At 32.5% G+C, this 24202-nt stretch overlaps 1 protein-coding gene across 1 annotated transcript in view; it reads left to right on the plus strand.

Moving 5' to 3' along the window:
• The window catches only part of LOC134710350 (nuclear RNA export factor 1-like), a 57343-nt gene that overhangs the window by 14345 nt on the left and 18796 nt on the right, over window positions 1-24202 (plus strand). The window contains exons 6-14 of the mRNA XM_063570694.1: window positions 11901-11984; window positions 12834-12938; window positions 13434-13508; window positions 13905-13974; window positions 15790-15878; window positions 18379-18486; window positions 20437-20546; window positions 21904-21940; window positions 22230-22298. Coding sequence (XP_063426764.1) covers window positions 11901-11984; window positions 12834-12938; window positions 13434-13508; window positions 13905-13974; window positions 15790-15878; window positions 18379-18486; window positions 20437-20546; window positions 21904-21940; window positions 22230-22298 — 747 coding nt within the window. The remainder of the gene's footprint in view (window positions 1-11900; window positions 11985-12833; window positions 12939-13433; window positions 13509-13904; window positions 13975-15789; window positions 15879-18378; window positions 18487-20436; window positions 20547-21903; window positions 21941-22229; window positions 22299-24202) is intronic.

The raw sequence follows: 24202 nt of genomic DNA on the forward strand, positions 1-24202 counted from the left end.
ACTAAGGTTACCTTGCATACGGAAAATATGTCTGGGGAATTGTTTGCTGGAAGGAAGCAATTCAAATAAAGTAAACTTGTCCTAAATATAAATAAATTAAAGAATTTTCTTCAGAAAAAAGTATATATACATAAGTTTTATAATGAAAACTATCCATTGAGTTATAAAAAACATATGCATTATTATTTTTAGCTCACCTGACCTGAAAGGTCAAGTGAGCTTTTCTCATCACTTGGCGTCCGTCGTCCGTCGTCCTGCGTCCGTCGTCCGTCGTCCGTAAACTTTTACAAAAATCTTCTCCTCTGAAACTTCTGGGCCAAATTTTACCAAACTTGGCCACAATCATCCTTGGGGTATCTAGTTTAAAAAATGTGTCCGGTGACCTGGCCATCCAACCAAGATGGCCGCCATGGCTAAAAATAGGACACAGGGGTAAAATGTATATTTTGGCTTATATCTTTGAAACCAAAACATTTAGAGTAAATCTGACAAAGGGTAAAATTGTTAATCAGGTCAAGATCTATCTGCCCTAGAATTTTCAGATGAATCGGACAACCCGTTGTTAGGTTGCTGCCCCTGAATTGGTGATTTTAAGGAAATTTTGCAGTTTTTGGTTATTATCTTGAATACTGCTATAGATAGAGATAAACTGTAAACAGCAATAATGTTCAGCAAAGTAAAACCTACAAATAAGTCAACATGACCAAAATTGTCAGTCAACCCCTTCAGGAGTTATTGCCCTTTATAGTCAATTTTTAACAAATTTTCGTCAGTTTTTGTAACTTGTACAAAAATCTTCTTCTCTGAAACTACATGGCCAAATTAAACCAAACTTGGCGATAATTATCATTGTGGTATATAGTTTGAAAAATGTGTCTGATGACACCGCCTTCCAAACAAAATGGCCGACATGGCTAAAATTAGAACATAGTGGTAAAATGCAGTTTTTGATTTATATCTTAAAAACTAAGACATTTAGGGCAAATATTTTAAGATTTAAATGTCCACCAGAATAAGATCTATCCTCTCGCAAATTTTCAGATGAATCTGACAACTCGTTAATGGGTTGCTGCCCTAAAATTGGTGATTTTAAGGAAATTTTGCAGTTTTTGGTTATTATCTTGAATACAATTATAGATAGAGATAAACTGTAAACAGCAATTTTGTTCAGCAAAGTAGGATCTACAAATAAATCAACATGATAAAAATTATAAGAGTACCCCTTAAGGAGTTATTGCCCTTTATAGTCAATTTTGAACAAATTTTCGTCATTTTTGTAACTTGTACAAAAATCTTCTTTTCTAAAACTATGGGCCATATTAAACTAAATGTGGCCACAATCATCACTATGGTATCTATCTAAAAAAAGTGTCTAATGACCCCACCTACCAACCAAGATGACCGACATCAGTAAATACAGTAACAGGTGAGCGACACAGGCTCTTGAGAGCCTCTAGTTTTATTTGAGGTTTCTTATGACTTTAAGTGTCAGCGCAAACATATTTCGACTGTTAGCAGGACTGACATCAACACCTATAACCAGCGAGGTCCCATTGAGAGCCCGCTCATCATCATCTAACTCTAATAGAAGTAAATAATTAAAAACAATCTGTACATAATATTTCATAGACAATCTGAATTATATTATATATCTAATGCTAATCTATTACATAATTTCTATACATGTATATCATGTTAAGGCAAATTAAAATTCTATTTTTTTCCCTTTTATTCCCTTTTTATAAATTGAGTTATTAGCTCACCTGGCCCAAAGGGCCAAGTGAGCTTTTCTCATCACTTGTCGTCCGTCGTCCGGCGTTAGCTTTTACAAAAATCTTCTCCTCTGAAACTACTGGGCCAAATCACACCAAACTTGGCCACAATCATCATTGGGGTATCTAGTTTAAAAAATGTGTGGCGTGACCCGGTCAACCAACCAAGATGGCCGCCACGGCTAAAAATAGAACATAGGGGTAAAATGCAGTTTTTGGCTTATAACTCAAAAACCAAAGCATTTTGAGGAAATCTGACATGGGGTAAAAATGTTTATCAGGTCAAGATCTATCTGCCCTGAAATTTTCAGATGAATTGGACAATCGGTTGTTGGCTTGCTGCCCTCCAAATGGTAATTTTTAAAGAAATTTTGCCGTTTTTGGTTATTATCTTGAATACTATTATAGATAGAGATAAACTGTAAACAGCAATAATGTTCAGCAAAGTAAGATCTACAAATAAGTCAACATAACCTAAATGGTCAATTGACCCCTTAAGGAGTTATTGCCCTTTATAGTCAATTTTTAACAATTTATGTAAATTTTTACCAAATATTTTTCTCTGTTACTAATGGGCAAGGTTCATTATAGATATAATTGTAAGAAGCAAGAACGTTCAGTAAAGTAAGAACTTCAAACACATCACCATCACCAAAATACAATTTTGTCATGAATCCATTTGTGTCCTTTGTTTAATATGCACATAGACCAAGGTGAGCGACACAGGCTCTTTAGAGCCTCTAGTTGTTCGATGGGTCTTCTCATACCGTCATTTGGATCTAAAATTTATTCTAGACTGAAATCAAAACAATCCCATTGGCATACTTTTTTTTTTTTTTTTTATCATCGAACATCATAACACACATGGCAATAAGTTAATGTACAATCCTTTTCCTACTTATCCCTAGCTGCATGTACCTCTAGACATGACCCAGTTTACAAAACTCCAACATGTCTGGTTTTTGGTGTGTTACATGTATGCAGTAAGTACTCCCCCTTTTTATTAGCTCACCTGGCCCGAAGGGCCAAGTGAGCTTTTCTCATCACTTGGCGTCCGTCGTCGTTAACTTTTACAAAAATCTTCTCCTCTGAAACTACTGGGCCAAATCAAACCAAACTTGGCCACAATCATCATTGGGGTATCTAGTTTAAAAATTGTGTGGCGTGACCCGGTCAACCAACCAAGATGGCCGCCACGGCTAAAAATAGAACAAAGGGGTAAAATGCAGTTTTTGGCTTATAACTCAAAAACCAAAGCATTTTGAGGAAATCTGACATGGGATAAAAATGTTTATCAGGTCAAGATCTATCTGCCTTAAAATTTTCAGATGAATCGGTCAATCGGTTGTTGGGTTGCTGCCCCTGAATTGGTAATTTTGAGGAAATTTTGCTGTTTTTGGTTATTATCTTGAATATTATTATAGATAGAGATAAACTGTAAACAGCAATAATGTTCAGCAAAGTAAGATCTACAAATAAGTCACATGACCAAAATGGTCAGTTGACCCGTTTAGGAGTTATTGCCCTTTATAGTCAATTTTTAACCATTTTTCGTAAATTAAAGTAATCTTTTACAAAAATCTTCTCCTCTGAAACTACTTGGCCAAATTAATCCAAACTTGGCCACAATCATCTTTGGGGTATCTAGTTTAAAAAATGTGTGGCGTGACCTGGTCAACCAACCAAGATGGCCGCCACCGCTAAAAATAGAACATAGGGGTAAAATGCAGTTTTTGGCTTATAACTCAAAAACCAAAGCATTTTGAGGAAATCTGACATGGGATAAAAATGTTTATCAGGTCAAGAACTATCTGCCCTGAAATTTTCAGATGAATCTGTCATTCGGTTGTTGGGTTGCTGCCCCTGAATTGGTAATTTTGAGGAAATTTTGCTGTTTTTGGTTATTATCTTGAATATTATTATAGATAGAGATAAATTGTAAACAGCAATAATGTTCAGCAAAGTAAGATCTACAAATAAGTCAACATGACCAAAATGGTCAGTTGACCCCTTTAGGAGTTATTGCCCTTTATAGTCAATCTTTAACCATTTTTCATAAATCTAAGTAATCTTTTACAAAATCTCCACTGAAACTACTAGGCCACAATCATCTTTGGGGTATCTAGTTTGAAAAATGTGTCCGATGACCTGGCCATTCAACCAAGATGGCCGCCACGGCTAAAAATAGAACATAGGGGTAAAATGCAGTTTTTTGCTTATAACTATGAAACCAAAGCATCTAGAGCAAATCTGACAAGAAGTTAAATTGTTAATCAAGTCAATATCTATCTGCCCTGAATTTTTCAGATGAATTGGACAACTGGTTGTTGGGTTGCTTCCCTCCAATTGGTTATTTTTAAAGAAATTTTGCCGTTTTTGGTTATCTTGAATACTATTATATATAGCGATAAACTGTAAACAGCAATAATGTTCAGCAAAGTAAGATCTACAAATAAGTCAACATGACCTAAATGGTCAATTGACCCCTTAATGAGTTATTGCCCTTTATAGTCAATTTTTAACAATTTTCATTAATTTGGTAAATTTATGTAAATTTTTACCAAATATAGTTCTCTGTTACTAATGGGCAAAGTTCATGATAGATATAATTGTAAGAAGCAAAATCGTTCAGTAAAGTAAGAACTTCAAACACATCACCATCACCAAAATACAATTTTGTCATGAATCCATTTGTGTCCTTTGTTTAATATGCACATAGACCAAGGTGAGCGACACAGGCTCTTTAGAGCCTCTAGTTAGCTCACCTGGCCCAAAGGGCCAAGTGAGCTTTTCTCATCACTTGGCGTCCGGCGTCTGTCGTCCGTCGTCGTCCCGCGTTAGCTTTTACAAAAATCTTCTCCTCTGAAACTACTGGGCCAAATCAAACCAAACTTGGCCACAATCATCATTGGGGTATCTAGTTTAAAAAATGTGTGGCGTGACCCGGTCAACCAACCAAGATGGCCGCCACGGCTAAAAATAGAACATAGGGGTAAAATGCAGTTTTTGGCTTATAACTCAAAAACCAAAGCATTTAGAGGAAATCTGACATGAAAAAATGTTGATCAGGTCAAGATCTATCTGCCCTGAAATTTTCAGATGAATCGGTCAACCTGTTGTTGGGTTGCTGCCCCTGAATTGGTAATTTTGAGGAAATTTTGCTGTTTTTGGTTATTATCTTGAATATTATTATAGATAGAGATAAACTGTAAACAGCAATAATGTTCAGCAAAGTTAGATTTACAAATAAGTCATCATGACCGAAATGGTCAGTTGACCCCTTTAGGAGTTATTGCCCTTTATAGTCAATTTTTAACCATTTTTCATAAATCTAAGTAATCTTTTACAAAAATCTTCTCCTCTGAAACTACTGAGCCAAATTAATCCAAACTTGGCCACAATCATCTTTGGGGTATCTAGTTTAAAAAATGTGTGGCGTGACCCGGTCAACCAACCAAGATGGCCGCCACGGCTAAAAATAGAACATAGGGGTAAAATGCAGTTTTTGGCTTATAACTCAAAAACCAAAGCATTTTGAGGAAATTTGACATGGGATAAAAATGTTTATCAGGTCAAGATCTATCTGCCCTGAAATTTTCAGATGAATCGGTCAACCTGTTGTTGGGTTGCTGCCCCTGAATTGGTAATTTTGAGGAAATTTTGCTGTTTTTGGTTATTATCTTGAATATTATTATAGATAGAAATAAACTGTAAACATCAATAATGTTCAGCAAAGTTAGATTTACAAATAAGTCAACATGACCGAAATGGTCAGTTGACCCCTTTAGGAGTTATTGCCCTTTATAGTCAACTTTTAACCATTTTTCATAAATCTAAGTAATCTTTTACAAAAATCTTCTCCTCTGAAACTACTGAGCCAAATTAATCCAAACTTGGCCACAATCATCTTTGGGGTATCTAGTTTGAAAATTGTGTCCGATGACCTGGCCATTCAACCAAGATGGACGCCACGGCTAAAAATAGAACAGGGGTAAAATGTAGATTTTGGCTTATAACTCTGAAACCAAAGCATTTAGAGCAAATCTGACAAGAAGTTAAAATGTTAATCAAGTCAATATCTATTTGCCCTGAAATTTTCAGATGAATTGGACAATCGGTTGTTGGCTTGCTGCCCTCCAATTGGTAATTTTTAAAGAAATTTTGCCGTTTTTGGTTATTATCTTGAATACTATTATAGATAGAGATAAACTGTAAACAGCAATAATGTTCAGCAAAGTAAGATCTACAAATAAGTCAACATGACCTAAATGGTCAATTGACCCCTTAAGGAGTTATTGCCCTTTATAGTAAATTTTTAACAATTTTCATTAATTCGGTAAATTTATGTAAATTTTTACCAAATATTTTTCTCTGTTACTAATGGGCAAGGTTCATTATAGATATAATTGTAAGAAGCAAGAACGTTCAGTAAAGTAAGAACTTCAAACACATCACCATCACCAAAATACAATTTTGTCATGAATCCATTTGTGTCCTTTGTTTAATATGCACATAGACCAAGGTGAGTGACACAGGCTCTTTAGAGCCTCTAGTTCTTTTCTCTTTCAATCATGTTTAATTTTATTGAGAACTAATAAATGCTGGATTTTATCCATTCAAATACCAGCACAGAGTGGTTATGGTTGTAGACTTATGTTGTCAAACAGTATGTATAATATTAATGTGACAAACTTTATGGGCATTAAATAATTTGTAGTATGCTTACTAACTCATTTATTAGTGATCATGGATAATACTTTATTACCACTTAATAATGTCCATATTGATGATAAACCTAGTATCAGAACTGTATATATCTCCAACTTAATTTTTAGTCTGATTATTGTATTAATCTTACTACAAAGTAATGACATTGAACAAAATCCTGGACCAAACTCATCAAGATACAGCTATCAAAATATTCGAATAGCTGGTATTAATGTTAATTCCTTACGTTATAAAACTGATTTAATTCATTCAGAACTAGTTGAATGTGATGTGATTTGTGTATCTGAAACAAAACTGAAAGCAAATGTTGGCAGTACTGATTTGGTAATGCCAAATTTTCATAATCCTGACTTATTCAGAAAAGACAGGTTAACTGACGGTGGAGGAGGAATTTTGATCTATGTAAGAGACAGTCTCCATTGTAAACGCCGTAGTGACTTAGAAATAGCTGAATTAAAATCAGTTTGTGTTGAAATTACAACAAAAACTGGCAGATTCTTAGTTGTATGTTTTTATAGACCTCCAAATGCACCAGTCACATCACTTGACCATTTTGAAAATTTATTAGATAATGTAATATATAATGATAAAAATGTAATATTGCTTGGTGATTTAAACATAGATTTACTAAAAGCAAGTCCGACTAGTAGGATATCAAGAATCTGTGAAAGATATGGCATAGAAAATGTTATTAAGGAACCTACTCGTATAACCTCCTCAACTGCAACACTCTTAGACCCTATATATATGAATAATATTAGTTTACTAAGAAATAGTATGGTACTACCAAGTTTTTGTAGCGACCACTCTCCAACACTTATTGAGATTAATTTTTCCTCTGCTAGACAAAAAGCTTATTCAAAAGTAGTTTATGACTATGAGAGTGGTGACTATGCATCAGCAAACATGTATTTACAAAGAAAAAACTGGAATGAATGCTTTAAAAATGTTCATGACATTAATAAGATAAATGATCTAATTAACCAAGAAGTTCATCATGTCATGGACACATATATTCCAAAAAAAAAAGTATTGGTTAGACCCAGGGACAAACCTTGGATCACAACCAGTATTAAAGTTAAAATGCGAAAGCGTAACCGTGCTTACAAAAAAGCTAAATCAAGAAATTTAATTTCAGACTGGAAAAAATTTAAAGAACTTAGAAATGAAGTGATTGATCTAGTAAGAGAAGCTAAACGTCAGTACCTGATTAACTTGCATAATTCCCTAGTCGATAAATCAATCCCCCCAGGGAAGTGGTGGAGAATAGCTAAGAGTGTTTGCAAATTTAAAAATAAAGAGTCAAAATTCTCCCATTAAGGTAAATGGAGAGATTCTTATTCACCCCATTGAGAAAGCAACAGCCATAAATGATTATTTTTGCTCAATATCAAGATTTGACACAGAACCTCAATTGCCTAATGTCCCACCTTTAGCACCCTATGAGCTGTCTGACATAGTGATAACAGAGCAGGATGTAATTGACCATTTCCAAATTTTAAATATTAACAAACCAGCTGGACCTGACAAGCTACCTCCAAAATTTCTTAAGGCAATTTTCCCATCACTGGTTACACCTCTAACATTCATATTTAATAAAAGCTTACAATCAGGAATAGTTCCCAGTGATTGGAAATTGGCAAATGTATCAGCTATCTACAAGGGTAAAGGAGATCAGGACAATGTTTCAAACTACAGACCTATCTCTGTAACTAATTGTTTTAGCCAAATATTGGAGAAAATTATTTTTAAGTATTTACATAACTATATACATGATCATGCAATATTACCTGATCAACAGTCCGGGTTCGGAAACAAGGACTCTACTATAAATCAGTTACTTTTATTATATGATGAGATTGTAAAAAATCTTGACAAAGGGAAAGATGTCAGATTTATTTTTTGTGATGTGTCTAAGGCATTTGATCGTGTATGGCACACAGGACTTCTATATAAGTTAAGAAAATATGGAATAAAGGGTAATTTGCTTATTTGGTTCAAAAGTTATCTTTCTGATAGACAACAAAGGGTTGGAGTAAATGGGTTTTTTTCTAACTGGAATACTGTCAAGGCAGGAGTCCCTCAAGGATCCATCTTGGGCCCTTTTCTGTTTTTATTGTTTGTGAATGACATAGTAGATGTGGTTACAAACAAAATAAAACTATTTGCAGATGATACTTGTCTATATTGTGTTGTACATGATGAGAGATCAGCAGCTGAATCCCTAGGGCAAGATCTAGAATCATTAGATCAATGGGCAGGGGAATGGGGTGTAACCTTCAATGCAAACAAAACATGGCCAAATCTATGTATTTTACAAGAAAAAGTAATATTGATGTCACATCACTATGCATGAATGATGCAACTCTAGAAAATGTCTCAGAACATAAACATCTTGGTATAACCTTATCATCTAATGCCAAATGGTCTTGTCACATACAGGATACTTATTCAAAAGCTTGTAAACGTCTTAATATTATGAGATATTTAAAACATAAGATTGATAGACAGTCTCTGGAAAGACTTTATATTGCATTTATAAGGCCTATTTTAGAATATGGGAACATAATTTGGGATAACTGCACACAAGAAGAATCAGAACTTATTGAGTCTGTACAACAAGCTGCTGCCAGAATTGTAACTGGGCTTCGAAAGGGAACTCCTAGATGGAGATTATATAAGGAATTAGGTTGGGATTCCCTCCAGAATAGACTTCAGAAAAACAAATTATTGTTTCTTCATAAAACTATTTCTGGAGATATTCCTAATTATATTGCTGCTGATATCTTGTCATATACAAACACAAATGACCAGTATGGTCTGAGAAAAAAAAGGGAATTTATATTTATGAATAATAACTCCTCAGTGTCAAACCACAGCCTATAAAAACAGTTTTATTCTGCATACTCTTGAAAAGTGGAATTCACTTGATGGAGAAGTTAAAAATATTTTAAGCTTTACAGGATTTAAAGGAAACTGAATGAGGACATAAGTCCTTGTCCTGTTTTCTTTTCCACTGGTTCACGTAAAGTTAATATAATCCACTGCCAATTAAGAAATGAGGCTAGTGATCTACAGATCATCTCTACTGTGACCATTTGTCGGACAGCTCTATATGTGCCTGTGGAGATCCAGTAGAGGATAATTTTCATTTCTTTTATGTTTGTCCAGTTTACATCTATCAGAGATATGAGCTCTTTCGAAAAATAAGTAACTTTGATAATGTCAATCTTGATGTCCTACTATAGGGTTGCTCAGACTTGAATATTGATGAAAACACAGAGATATTTACATATGTACAACAATATATTCATGAAACTGGAAGATTTTTATAATAATTCATGTGATATTATACTGTTTAGAAATCAGCCTATAACCACAGTGTACCACTCTTTAGTCTTAATTAAAGACAAACCAACTTTTACACAAAAAAACAACCAATTGTGTTTAGCATCTTTTTGCAAATAAATTTATATATATTTTATTTTATTTTTTGTATTAGTAATTATATTTTCAAAAATCAAGAAATTAAAAGTCTTGTAATAAGATGGTACACTAAATTATTTATGTATTGCAAAAAAGGGCCAATCAATTCTTGTTATTCATATAAATAGAACAACTTTGTTACAGTGAGTTTGTAAATTTGAGTAAAAATCACTTAATGATCTACTTGGTTCCTTACCAACACTTATTAATGTGGTATAAAATTCGACATTACCTTCAGTAGGTCTTGCTTTGACTTTGTTAACATAGTTATTTATATATGTATGTACACAAAAAATACTTCAAGAAGTGGGGGAATTGCCTCCCCTGACTCACTGCAACAACGTATGATCTATTAACTTATCAGAAAATTATATACTATCATGCATGTTATTTAATCCATCTTGTATGGGAAAGGATTTGTATAGGCACTGCCTTTTGTCCAATCCCTTTGTTTAAATGTACATTTGATATTTGAACAATAAAATATTTTGAATTGAAAAATTCACAAGTCAACAAGTTTGAATTATAGTTGGCTCACTTTTACCATTCTAGCTTTTTATGCTACTTTACAAATAGAAAAGTTGCTGGAAATTTTAGTTTCTGTCTGTTACTTTAGTTTGTCTTAACCGAATGTTATGAAACTTATACACAATACTTTTAACCATAAAACCAAGAACAAGTTTGAATTTTGGTGAAATCATTTTTACTGCTCTCTAGGGTGTGCCTTGTTACAAATGGCACCTGATGCTCTGCAAGGCACAGCTTTATACGACTGCAGAGGTCGAAACCCTGAACAGTTGTGGCAAGTATGGACACAATATTCAAGCTTGATACAGCCCTGAAATTGGATTGCTATCAAATTTTTGAACTCAGATCAAGTACAAATTTTGGTAGCGTCACATTTACATTGACCCTTTATAATGTTAATGCTAGCAGGGGCATCATTTGTGTCCTATGGACACGTTCCCTATTTTTTATCAAAGCCTTTAATATGAAATTCACTTTCATTCCAGTTGTATTGATTTAAGTTACTGTAACTCTTATTTATAAAAAAGGATGCAGTATTTTTTGCAATGCTATCCAAAAGAGTCCAAAGGAGGAAAATGTATTGATAACTATAGGCCACCAAACGTTTGTCATTAAGCAATAATGACAAACGTATATTAAGTGTATGGAAGGACTGTAAGGTGTACATGCCCAACTGGCAGGTGTCATCTGACCTTAACCTCATTTTCATGGTTCAGTGGTTATACTTAAGTTTTCGTGTTTTGATATTTTTTTCTCATACTTTATGCAATAGATCTACTATATTTTTTGTATTGAATGATTGTAAGGTGTGCATGTCTAGTGGGCAGATGTCATTTTCATGGTTGAGTGGTCAAAGTTAAGTTTTTGAGTTTTGGCCTTTTTATCTAATACTATATGCCATACATTGCCATAGGTCAACTATATTTGGTGTATGGAAATATTTTATGATCTATATGTCAGTCGCACAGGTTTTATTTGACCTCAACCTCATTTTTACGGTTCATTGCTCAGAGTTAAGTTTGTGTTTTGGTCTATTTTTCTTAAACTATAAGTAATAGGTCAACTATATTTGTTGTATGGAAGCATTGTTAGCTGTACATGTCTGCCTGGCATGGTTCATCTGACCTTGACCTCATTTTCATGGTTCATTGGTCTTTGTTTAGTTATCTTTGTTAATGTTAAGTTTATGTGACAGTTAAGTTTTTTTAATAAAGCTTTATACTTAGGACTATCAACATAATATGAATGAATAGTAAAGAAGGCTAGACATTTCAGCGTGTGCACTCTTGTGTAGTTATGTGCTTGTTCACACTATATGTTTAATAATGTTAAATACATTCTAAAACAATGAAGGTTAAAGTTATAGATATATTTCATATTTAACAGATACCTTTTGGAAAGAAAGCAGGCAAAGATGGACTATTAAAACTATTGAATGACAATCTAGATGTGCCATTTATCCCAGTTTGTGTAAGTTGTACTAACTACTTTTTCATCATTCACACCAACAAATTGCAGAACATGCAATCATATATTTGTATTTGTTGTACTTTAAAGTTTCAGGAACTCTGTTTCCACTGTAACATACCCCGTTGTCATAGTTTAAGGTTTCAGTAGCATTATTCGCACTGTAACTTATTGTAACTAACCCTGTTATTGTAGTTTAATGATTCAGTAGCATTGTTCCCACTGTAACTTACTTATTGTAACTTACCCTGTTATTGTAGTTTAATGTTTCAAAAACATTGTTTCCACTGTAACTTACTTATTGTAACTTACCCTGTTATTGTAGTTTAATGTTTCAGAAACATTGTTTCCACTGTAACTTACTTATTGTAACTTACCTCTGTAACTTATTTAACATTTATTTGAAATCATTATTTTAATCTTTTTTGACTTATGCTGTACATAGTAAGTAGAAATAAGATGTGGTATGAGTACCAAGGTCTTTTCTATTAAACAAATGATATATTGTTTCTAACAATGTGACTCTATACATCATAATGAGATTACTTTTATATTTTATGGAATATTTTGTTGATCATAAAACCCTTTTACATCTCATAAGAAAACAGATTACAATCAGTTAGGATTTCTAACAGTTAATGAGTTTCAGAGTAAAGGCTATTGAAAAAGTTAAATGCTTTTAATATTCAAATGTTGAATATTGGAATGTACATGATGTACATGTTGTATAAGTATGATAATTTTAACAAAAAGCATGATAAGGTGAATTTATATCTCAAAAAAATTTCTAATACATATATATTCAATGTTACTTATGATTTTTGATATTCTTACATTTTTGTTGACTTTTAGTTTCATTTTGAACAAGAGAAAGCTGTTTTTCATATCCAAGACAGAAAAGCATCAGAATCTCTCAGAGGACTTAGTAATAGACTTACAATGTCAAATGGTTTTAAAGTAAGGAACTTTGATTTTACATTTGATAGTCAATGAAACATTAAAGTTAAATATTCTTATAATATACTAGAGAAAATCATTTATGTGAATGTTGTAAAATGTTAGTTGTTGAAGATGAATACCATTTTGTTTTTGTTTATCCAACTTATAGATAGATCTGTATGAATACAATTTTTACTTCAGTGTTATTGTTTTTAGCCTAATAATCACAAACAATTGAATATACTTCAAGCTTCTAGGAAGTCTCTAACTATCAAATTGTGTAATTAAGTAAAAGCTTTATGGAATATTCGATCTAATATAGTCTCATTACTTTATATTTCATTGTATTTTACTATTGATTGATTCAATCATTCTTGGGTGAAGGATTTCCAATGCTCAATTCCAATGCTAAACAAACATTGTTACCTTTTAACAAGTTCCATTAGAAAATGTCAACTTATGATTGCATTGAAGTATGTTTTATAAACTCATTTCAACTTTTGTACATTATAGATGATTGTGATATCAAAACCAAGTGGTCCACCATCTGTATTTACTTTGGACAAAGAGGTCATAGAAAAACTCAAAGTAAGTATGAACATACGTAGGGCAAAGTGTTTAGAATATTTATGGATTTTGATAAAACTTTGTATGCATTTAGATAAAGTTGAACTACATTTGTTGATTAAAAAAAAAATATATGAAGTTTAAATACAATCATTTTATGATGTGTTAACAAGGTATATAAATGTATAAAATGCCATTACAGACATGAGAGCGATGTGAAAAATTTATTTATATAGTGGTTTTCTAAAAAAATATTGTCCATGTAATAATCAATGAAAATAAGATATTATTGCTGTAAGTATTTCTGTTTTAATGACTATGTAGACAGTTTATTGACTTGTAGAGTTGGTTGTTATGTTGAATTGCTGTCTCATTGTCATATATATCCAATCTCTTTAATGTACATAATTATTACAGGTGTGTATGAGTAGCAGATATGATCCAGCTACAAAGGCTCTTAACCTCAGCAATCTCTATAATGATACAAGTAAGTATAACAATATACCATCCAGCTACAAAAGCTCTTTACCTAAGCAATCTCTATAATGATACAAGTAAGTATAACAATATACGATCCAGCTACAAAAGCTCTTTACCTCAGCAATCTCTACAATGATACATGTAAGTATAACAATATACGATCCAGCAACAAAGGCTCTTAACCTCAGCAATCTCTACAATGATACATGTAAGTATAACAATATACGATCCAGCTACAAAGGCTCTTAACCTCTGCAATCTCTACAATGATACATGTAAGTATAACAAAATACGATCCAGCTACAAAGGCTCTTAACCTCAGCAATCTCTACAATGATATATGTAAGTATAACAATATACGATCCAGCTACAAAGGCTCTTAACCTCAGCAATCTCTATAATGATACAAGTAAGTATAACAAAATACGATCCAGCTACAAAGGCTCTTAACCTCAGCAATCTCTATAATGATACAAGTAAGTATAACAAAATACGATCCAGCTACAAAGGCTTCTAACCTCAGCAATCTCTATAATGATACAAGTAAGTATAACAATATACGATCCAGCTACAAAGGCTGTTAACCTCAGCAATCTCTATAATGATACAAGTAAGTATAACAATATACGATCCAGCTACAAAGGCTCTTAACCTCAGCAATCTTTATAATGATGCAAGTAAGAATAACAATATTCGATCCAGCTACAAAGGTTCTTAACCTCAGCAATCTCTTTAATGATACAAGTAAGTATAACAATATATGATCAAGCTACAAAGGCTCTTAACCTCAGCAATCTCTATAATGATACAAGTAAGTATAACAAAATAGGATCCAGCTACAAAGGCTCTTAACCTCTGCAATCTCTATAATGATACAAGTAAGTATATCAATATACGATCCAGCTACAAAGGCTCTTAACCTCAGCAATCTCTACAATGATACATGTAAGTATAACAATATACGATCCGGCTACAAAGGCTCTTAACCTCAGCAATCTCTACAATGATACATGAAAGTATAACAAAATACGATCCAGCTACAAAGGCTCTTAACCTCAGCAATCTCTACAATGATACATGTAAGTATAACAATATACGATCCAGCTACAAAGGCTCTTAACCTCAGCAATCTCTATAATGATGCAAGTAAGTATAACAATAGTTCTATAATACAGAGTGTACCCTTACAACCAATATATTGTGTAGTGAAGTATTTTAAATGTGTATATGTGTAATTGAAAAACTTCAACTGTTATATAATAAAGACTATGTCCCTGATGGTTTTGGCGGTAATTTGATATTTTTAGTATTTCATGGTCAACATCAAATCACAAAAAATAAATCTGAAAAAAAACTAAGTATGACAAATATGGTTGTTCCAAATTATATTTCTAATGATTTAGTGCAGCTTTATTTTTTCCCAACAAACATCGGTATAGAGATAATTTTAGGACCTGGATGTTTGAGATCAGTCTGTACTTTGATATTAGAAATCGACACAGGTCATTTAATTATGCAAATAATATACAATGGTCAATGGACTACTTTTCAGTTAAGATTTTTTGCAATAATTTTATTATTTATAAATTGTGAAAACTGGCATTTTTATTTTGATAGCAGTATTTGTATGAGGCATTTGTAAAAATTTCATAAATTAATCTCGCATATATGTTTTATGTTCAACAAGTTATATGGAATACACACAAAAAATAACCCTGATTTAACTGGACTTAATTCCATGGATTCTTGACATTCTTGATTAGAAGTAAACCATGTACTCTTTAGACAAGTCATGCAGTTCGAGATATACATTTCATTTCAGCTCTTTCTCAAGATAGAATTCATCTGGCATTGAACAAACAAACTGTCATGTCTCAAGTTTCTGATATTATAGGAGAAAACATACCAGAGGTAGGTTCAATTTACAACCAGATTCATTGAGAATAAATTTTTTGCATCATTTTTGATTCGGTCCTTTAATCCCAACCTTTCTCAGGTGAAATAGTATTGTAATATCACATAAATTAAGAAGTTTTCAGGGACTTTCTGTTTTCTCAGAGTTCAGTTTTACTTGATCAGAATCATATTAAGAACCAAACAATTTTTAATGATCACAAAAATTAAAAAAATACTTCGGCATCATGTGGTCATCGTCGACGTCAGAAGACAGATTGTTTCCGGATAATAACTTTTATATAAGTAAATAGAAATCAATAAAATTTTAAAACAAGGTTATAACCACTAAAGGAAGGTTTGGATTGATTTTTGGAGTTGTGATCCCAACAGTTTAGGAATTAGGGGCCAATAGGGTCCAAAATTAAACTGTTTGAATTCATCAAAAATTGAATTCTTGGGGTTCTTTAATTTGCTGAATCTAACCATGTATTTATATTTTGGATATTGGACCATGAAAGGTAATGTCCAATTTAAAAAAAAAAAAGTTCTTATACCACATTACTTCTGTGTCAGAAACCTATGCTGTGTCAACTATTTATGGTGACTTGAGTAACACCGGTATCACTCAGATTACAATTCTACCTTGACAAGTAAGTGTGTATTTAGCTTATAAAATACTTATTTAGCCTTGAGAATTGAAAGATCAGTTTATCCCATTCATACAATAGGAGTTGATAAATTTGGCTTCATGCCATTTACCTTGTCCAAAATTAAGGTCACTTTATTGTTATTGTGATATTGGTAGAGTACAAAAGAACCCTATATTCTAACAAATACTTAGACTTTGTGCATCTTGATTTAATTGTTCAAAATCTGTTTAATGTTGAATTTTTTAGGTTAGTTTTGGCCCTTTAATTTTTACATGGTAGTTTTTTTTTCGGATATAAAAAAAAACTATCTGCTTGACTTTATAGAAATAGACTATGCTTTCAGGTTATCTATTACACTGTCTTGTCTTTAGTTTACACCAAAATCTGACAGATTATTATTTAGTTGCAAAATATTTTAAATGAGAGCTGAAATTTTTTCGATAATAAAATGTGCATTAAAGCTTAAATATTTATAATATAAACAAGAATAAAGAAAAAAAATCTTGGTCCCAATTAAACCATCATCAACCAGGATATAAAATTTCAAATATTAATTTATTATACTAATATCAGTTCATATAGAATTTTTTTTTAAAGATTATATTGATTCCTATTAAATTGAAATCTCAAGCCACTGTTTTGCATGTTTAGGTCATGCCGCAACAGAAAATCAATAAATATGACAGTACAATGTACTCTTAAGCACAAACACACAAGGTCACTGTGAAAAAGACATCTAGGGCAGATGCAAACAGTCAGTTAAACCAAACCAGTTTGACTAGATGTCTTTTTTTAGTCTTGGAATAGAAATGGTGTGTCCTACATTTGACAATGAAATTGTCATGAGGACCTGGATGGGTTTTTTAATATCTGTATTCTTTATGTTTGAAGGGCATTTTTCTTTAATAGCCTTAAAAATAACACTCATCCTGTAAAATTCTCATGAAAATGATTTTACTATTTAGTCTTTCTGTAACAAGATTGTTTATCAATTCTGTACATTGATCATTATATTATCAGCATTACAGTTACCCACGTTACCTTTTATTCTGCACAGTTATTCTTTATACTTTTGCACCGCATTATTCTCTATTCTTTATTTTGTGGTTCATTTTCTCTATTCTCTATTTTTTTGTTTTGCTATAACATGTATTGTCTATTCTGTAAACCCCATTCTGACCCTTATATGTAAACTTCTATTGTATGAATGGGATAAACTGACCTTTCAATTCTCAAGGCTAAATAAGTATTTGGTAGGCTTAATACAAACTTACCTGTCAAGGTAGAATTGTAATCTGAGTGATACTGGTGTTACTCAAGTCACTATAATCAAAATCCAAATTCAGAGCTGTAACAAGCTTGAATGTTGTGTCCATACTTACCCCTACTGTTCAGGGTCTGACCTCTAGGTCGTTTCAAGCTGTGCCCTGGCGGAGCATTTTATTTGTTTAAATATTTTAATTCAACTAAGCCGTTGCTAGAAAATTCACAAAGCTGGGTGTATTATATTATGGATGTAGTCATATTTTTCCCTAACATACACATATCATTTGAGTTAATAAATAATAAAACCCATATTACAGGGCTACAAATTCTCTGTTTCAAACTGAAGACAACTCATATTGGGAAAATGTTACAACTATAGCAGCTCCATGGATAAACTACAAGCCTTTAAGTTAAAAAAAATTACAGTATTTTAATCACAAATTCCATTCACACATATGTCAGTACATGTACTATGCATGTTTATTAAGATTGGATTTTCTCTGACAAGATATATGGTTTTCAGAATTTAATAAAACTATTAATTTTCTTTATTTCCCTAATATTTTACATGCTAAATCATGCTCTGAATTGTTTTGTAGTTGGAAACTCTTGATGTGAGTGAGAACAAATTGATGGGTCTGGATAACATGAAAGATCTTGTGACTAAAGCTCCAAATGTAGTCAGACTAAACATGGGGAAAAACTTGGTAAGTTAGATATTGTCATATACAATTTTCTCTACAGCTTTGATGTATTGATAAATTTTTAATAAGTGCATCTTATTTAACATTTAAAAGACCTCTACATGGAAATCATGGTTGGAAAATTTCAGTTCCAGTGACAAAATAGGTTTGTAATTTAATATTAACAATCTTGAGTGACTGTTCAGTGTAAACAATATTCATTTACTAAGAAAAATATCATCTGCTATGAATAAATAAGGGCTGTTCCAAAAATAAATGTAGGGGGAAGGGGGTAGGAAGGCACTTTTTATTTGACCCCACCATGCATATATTTTCAATTGGATATTTCCTAATAATGTTCAAGGAAAAGGAAGCTCTCTTAAATACCCACCACCTGTCAAATTTTGCTGGTCAGCTCATCAAAAGTGTCAATATAAAAAGAAGATGTGGTATGATTGCTTATGAGACAACTATCCCCAAAAGACCAAAATGACACAGACATTAACAACTATACGTCACTGTACAACCTTCAACAATGAGCAAAGCCCATACTGCATAGTCAGCTATAAAAGGCCCTGATAAGACAATGTAAAACAATTCAAAAGAGAAAACTAATGGCCTTATTTATGTAAAAAAATTTGTAAGGGTTCCGCGGAACCCAGTGTCTCGCCTATTTTTGCTGTAAATCGCAGGCTAAACAACAATGAGGAAAAAAATCAATAAAAATATTACTCTTGTTACTATTTTATGATTGTAAGAAAATCTAAGTCCATTTAAAAGTAAATTACAGAAAAAACGGAGTTATCTTTTTACAAAATTTACTTCTGGATATTATCTTATGATCATAAACAAGATTCTGTTCAAGTTTATTACAAACCCAGGATTGTTTGAGAAAGTTATTAAAATTTTAAAAACTTTAACCACAGAGTGAATGTAATGGTTCCCCGCAGAAAAACTAAGTCCATTTAAAAGTAAAATATGGAAAAAATGGAATTTTATTTTTACAAAATTTACTTCTGGATACTATCTTATGATCATAAACAAGCTTCTGTACAAGTTTGGTACAAACCCAGGATAGCTGGAGAAAGTTATTAAAATTCTAAAAACTTTAACCACAGAGTGAATGCTATGTTTCCCTGCAGCAAAAACTAAGTCCATTTATAGTAAAATACGGAAAAAATGGAATTTTATTTTTACAAAATTTACTTCTTGATACTATCTTATGATCATAAACAAGCTTCTGTTAAAGTTTAGTAGAAATCCAGTATAGTTTAAGAAAGTTATTAAAATTTCAAAAACTTTAACCGCAGAGTGAATATTTGTTGACGCCAATGACGACGCTGAAGACGACGGAATGTAGGATCGCTTAGTCTCGCTTTTTCCACTAAAGTCGAAGGCTTGACAAAAATGAAAAAAAAACCAATAATGTAACACATAAACAAACGACAACCACTGAATTACAGGCTCCTGACTTGGGACAGGCACATACATAAATAATGTGGCGTTGTTAAACATGTTAGCGGGATCCCAACCCTCCCCTAACCTTGGACAGTGGTATAACAGTACAACATAAGAACGAACTACAAAAATCAGTTGAAAAAGGCTTAACTCATCAGATGGACAAACATACAAGTGGATGTTCACTTGAACCGTCAGTCTTTCCACTTAATTCGATTCTTAATATATATGTATTGTACCGTAGGTTGATAATACATGTATAACTGAAAATGTCATCAAATGTAGACAAACAGACTAATATTTTATTTGATTTAATAGGTTTTGAAATGTCCACGGAAGACATAGTTTATAAATGCATAGAATTTTGAAATCAACTTTATAATAGAACTTCTTTTGTAAGATTACTTCTTAATTTACTGACGCGCTCTTATCCTTGTGTAGAACAATACAAGAGTACTTTTTTGATACCAGATTGTTAATTATTTGCTAAATGATTGTTCTCAATTTTTTTTTCAGATCAGAGTCATACAAGAATTGGAGAAGATCAAAGACTGGAAGCTCCAGGAGCTAATTCTAGATGGAAATGATTTATGTGATAGGTTTAAAGATCGGACAGCATATATTAGGTAATAGGTGGCTATACTACAGGCCTGAAGCCTAATGATCACCAGCTGGATGGATATCTATACTAGAGACATCCAGCTCACATCAAGGTAGTAATTATAATGTGTCACATACACCAACGATCATTTTACTGCAATGCTGTGATATTTAGAAATTTCTTTTATATCCATATATGATGGAATATAAGAAATGTGAAAGGCATATCATTGTATATCAATAGAAAAATTAAGAAACCATCTTTTTTTTATAGAAAATATTAGAACTGTGAAAGGTATATCATTGGATTTTGATACAATATATAAAAAATGTGAATGGTATATCATGGAATGGTTTTGTAATAGTATCACAATGTGTTGTTGGTTAAATGGCAATTCAAATTTAGTAAGTGTGAATATATTTCAACATTCTTTTTAAAAGCAAAGATATTTCAGTTTCTAATTTTACAATTTTGGTCTGGTTTCTGTAAGAAAAACTCATGTCATCATTTATATTGGTGAATCAGAAAAGATATTTTGACAAGCCGATTTCTTCAATGAAGTATTGATTTTTTTCATCAAATGTATTATGGGGCTGATGCTGGATATTTGTTCTGTCAAGTGACACAGGTCTGCTTCCAAAGACGGGTAAGATCTCCCAGAAAGGGAGACAACCTAAGACAGGGGCAGCTGGCACTTCACAATACATCCACAAGTATCGTTGATATCTCAAACATGACTGCATACATAGTGTCTCATGAAAGATCAATGCCCTAAGAAACTTTTGATGTACATTTATTTGAAGATTTTTTATAGAAGGGGGTGAAGGGTTAGTTTCAGGGTTTAAACTTCTTACAAAGATACCAGACCAATTTCTCACTGTTTTTTAGCAACTAAAAATATTTATGTGCTTGTTTCACAAAACTAGTCAGTACTGTCTAAGACATATTTATTTCTGGCAGGCAGATAGGATTGTGGTCAATATTAGCTTTATGTAATTTTCACATAGAATATGATATACATCTATATAGTTTGGTCTGTGGTGGATACTGGTCTTATTGGCAATAATACCATGTCTTTTTATATTCATATGTACAGTTACTGAAATATGTTTGCTTATTACTTATCAATAGTCATTTAAAATAACTTTGTAATTTGCCATTTTACCATAATCTTGTTTTGATATCATTTACATTGCCACTCCGAATACTGTGAAATGGTTCTTGATTAAATATTTACTTGTCAGTTAAAGAGAATCTGATAAGATGCACAAAATTAATTGATTTGTTATGAATTTTAAATTCATGTATGTTGAGATAACTGATAAAAATGAACCTTTTAGAATGGAAGCAATAGGAATATCTACAGATTTCTTTTCTTTCAGTGCTGTACGCAAAAGATTCCCAAAAGTGATAAAACTTGTAAGTTCATATCTTTTATTCATTCAAACTATAGTTCTGCCAAAATTGAAATCTGTGAACATCTTTAATTTGGTGGCATATTAACTTCCACTTGAGTAATCTGGTCTTTAACGTGATAATAAAAAATAAGATCAAGTGGTAGGAAATGATTAAAAATGTAGAAAAAAATAAAAGATTTAAAGCTGTCAAAAGGTGTTATAAATTGTGGGAAATAAAAATGTTCAATATACATGTACGCTTGGCTAGCTTGACACATTCATACAAAACTTCATTTTAATATTATTTACAGGATGGCCATGACCTGCCACCTCCAATAACATTTGACCTGGAATCTTCATCATCGTTACCTCAAAAAAAGGTCAGTAAACATTTAATTTTAATTTGAAATTATTGAATTGTGGTGAAGCTGTTTTCACAAATGACTTTTTTAGCTCACCTGGCCCGAAGGGCCAAGTGAGCTTTTCCCATCACTTTGCGTCCGTCGTCCGTCGTCCGTCGTCGTTGTTAACTTTTACAAAAATCTTCTCCTCTGAAACTACTGGGCCAAATTGAACCAAACTTGGCCACAATCATCATTGGGGTATCTAGTTTAAAAAATGTGTGGCGTGACCCGGTCAACCAACCAAGATGGCCGCCACGGCTAAAAATAGAACATAGGGGTAAAATGCAGTTTTTGGCTTATAACTCAAAAACCAAAGCATTTAGAGGAAATCTGACATGGGTAAAAATGTTTATCAGGTCAAGATCTATCTGCCCTGAAATTTTTAGATGAATCGGTCAACCCGTTGTTGGGTTGCTGCCCCTGAATTGGTAATTTTGTGGAAATTTTGCAGTTTTTGGTTATTATCTTGAATATTATTATAGATAGAGATAAACTGTAAACAGCAATAATGTTAAGTAAAGTAGGATTTACAAATAAGTCAACATGACCGAAATGGTCAGTTGACCCGTTTAGGAGTTATTGCCCTTTATAGTCAATTTTTAACCATTTTTCATAAATCTTAGGTATCTTTTACAAAAATCTTCTACTCTGAAACTACTGGGCCAAATTGAACCAAACTTGGCCACAATCATCATTGGGGTATCTAGTTTAAAAAATGTGTGGCGTGACCCGGTCAACCAACCAAGATGGCCGCCACGGCTAAAAATAGAACATAGGGGTAAACTGCAGTTTTTGGCTTATAACTCAAAAACCAAAGCATTTAGAGGAAATCTGACATGGGGTAAAAATGTTTATCAGGTCAAGATCTATCTGCCCTGAAATTTTCAGATGAATCGGTCAACCCGTTGTTGGGTTGCTGCCCCTGAATTGGTAATTTTGTGGAAATTTTGCAGTTTTTGGTTATTATCTTGAATATTATTATAGATAGAGATAAACTGTAAACAGCAATAATGTTTAGTAAAGTAGGATTTACAAATAAGTCAACATGACCGAAATGGTCAGTTGACCCGTTAAGGAGTTATTGCCCTTTATAGTCAATTTTTAACCATTTTTCGTAAATCTTAGTTATCTTTTACAAAAATCTTCTCCTCTGAAACTACTGGGCCAAATTAATTCAGACTTGGCAATCATCATCTTTGGGGTATCTTGTTTTAAAAATGTGTCCGATGACCCGACTATCAAATCAAGATGGCCGCCACAGCTAAAAATAGAACATAGGGGTAAAATGCAGTTTTTGGCTTATAACTCAAAAACCAAAGCATTTAGAGCAAATCCAACACGGGGTAAAATTATTAATCAGATCAAGATCTATCTGCCCTATAATTTTCAGATGAATCTGACAACCCATTGTTGGGTTGCTGCCCCTGAATCAGTAATTTTAAGGAAATTTTGCTGTTTTTGGTTATTATCTTAAATTTTATTATAGATAGAGATAAACTGTAAACAGCAATTATGTTCAGCAAAGTAAGATTTACAAATAAGTCAACATGACCGAAATTGTCAATTGACCCCCTAAGGAGTTATTATCCTTTATAGTCAATTTTTAACAATTTTCATAAAATTTGTAAATTTTTATTAACATTTTCCACTGAAACTACTGGGCCAAGTTCATTATAGATAGAGATAAATGTAAGCAGCAAGACTAGTAAAGTAAGATTTACAAACACATCACCATCACCAAAACACAATTTTGTCATGAATCCATCTGCTTCCTTTGTTTAATATTCACATAGACCAAGGTGAGCGACACAGGCTCTTTGGAGCCTCTAGTTATTACTTCTTTTGAGGTCTCAAACTGATAGGGAGATGTTCATGTATAT

Source organism: Mytilus trossulus, chromosome 3 (genome assembly GCF_036588685.1).
Source record: "Mytilus trossulus isolate FHL-02 chromosome 3, PNRI_Mtr1.1.1.hap1, whole genome shotgun sequence".
In the NCBI taxonomy this organism is placed as follows: Eukaryota; Metazoa; Mollusca; class Bivalvia; order Mytilida; family Mytilidae; genus Mytilus; species Mytilus trossulus.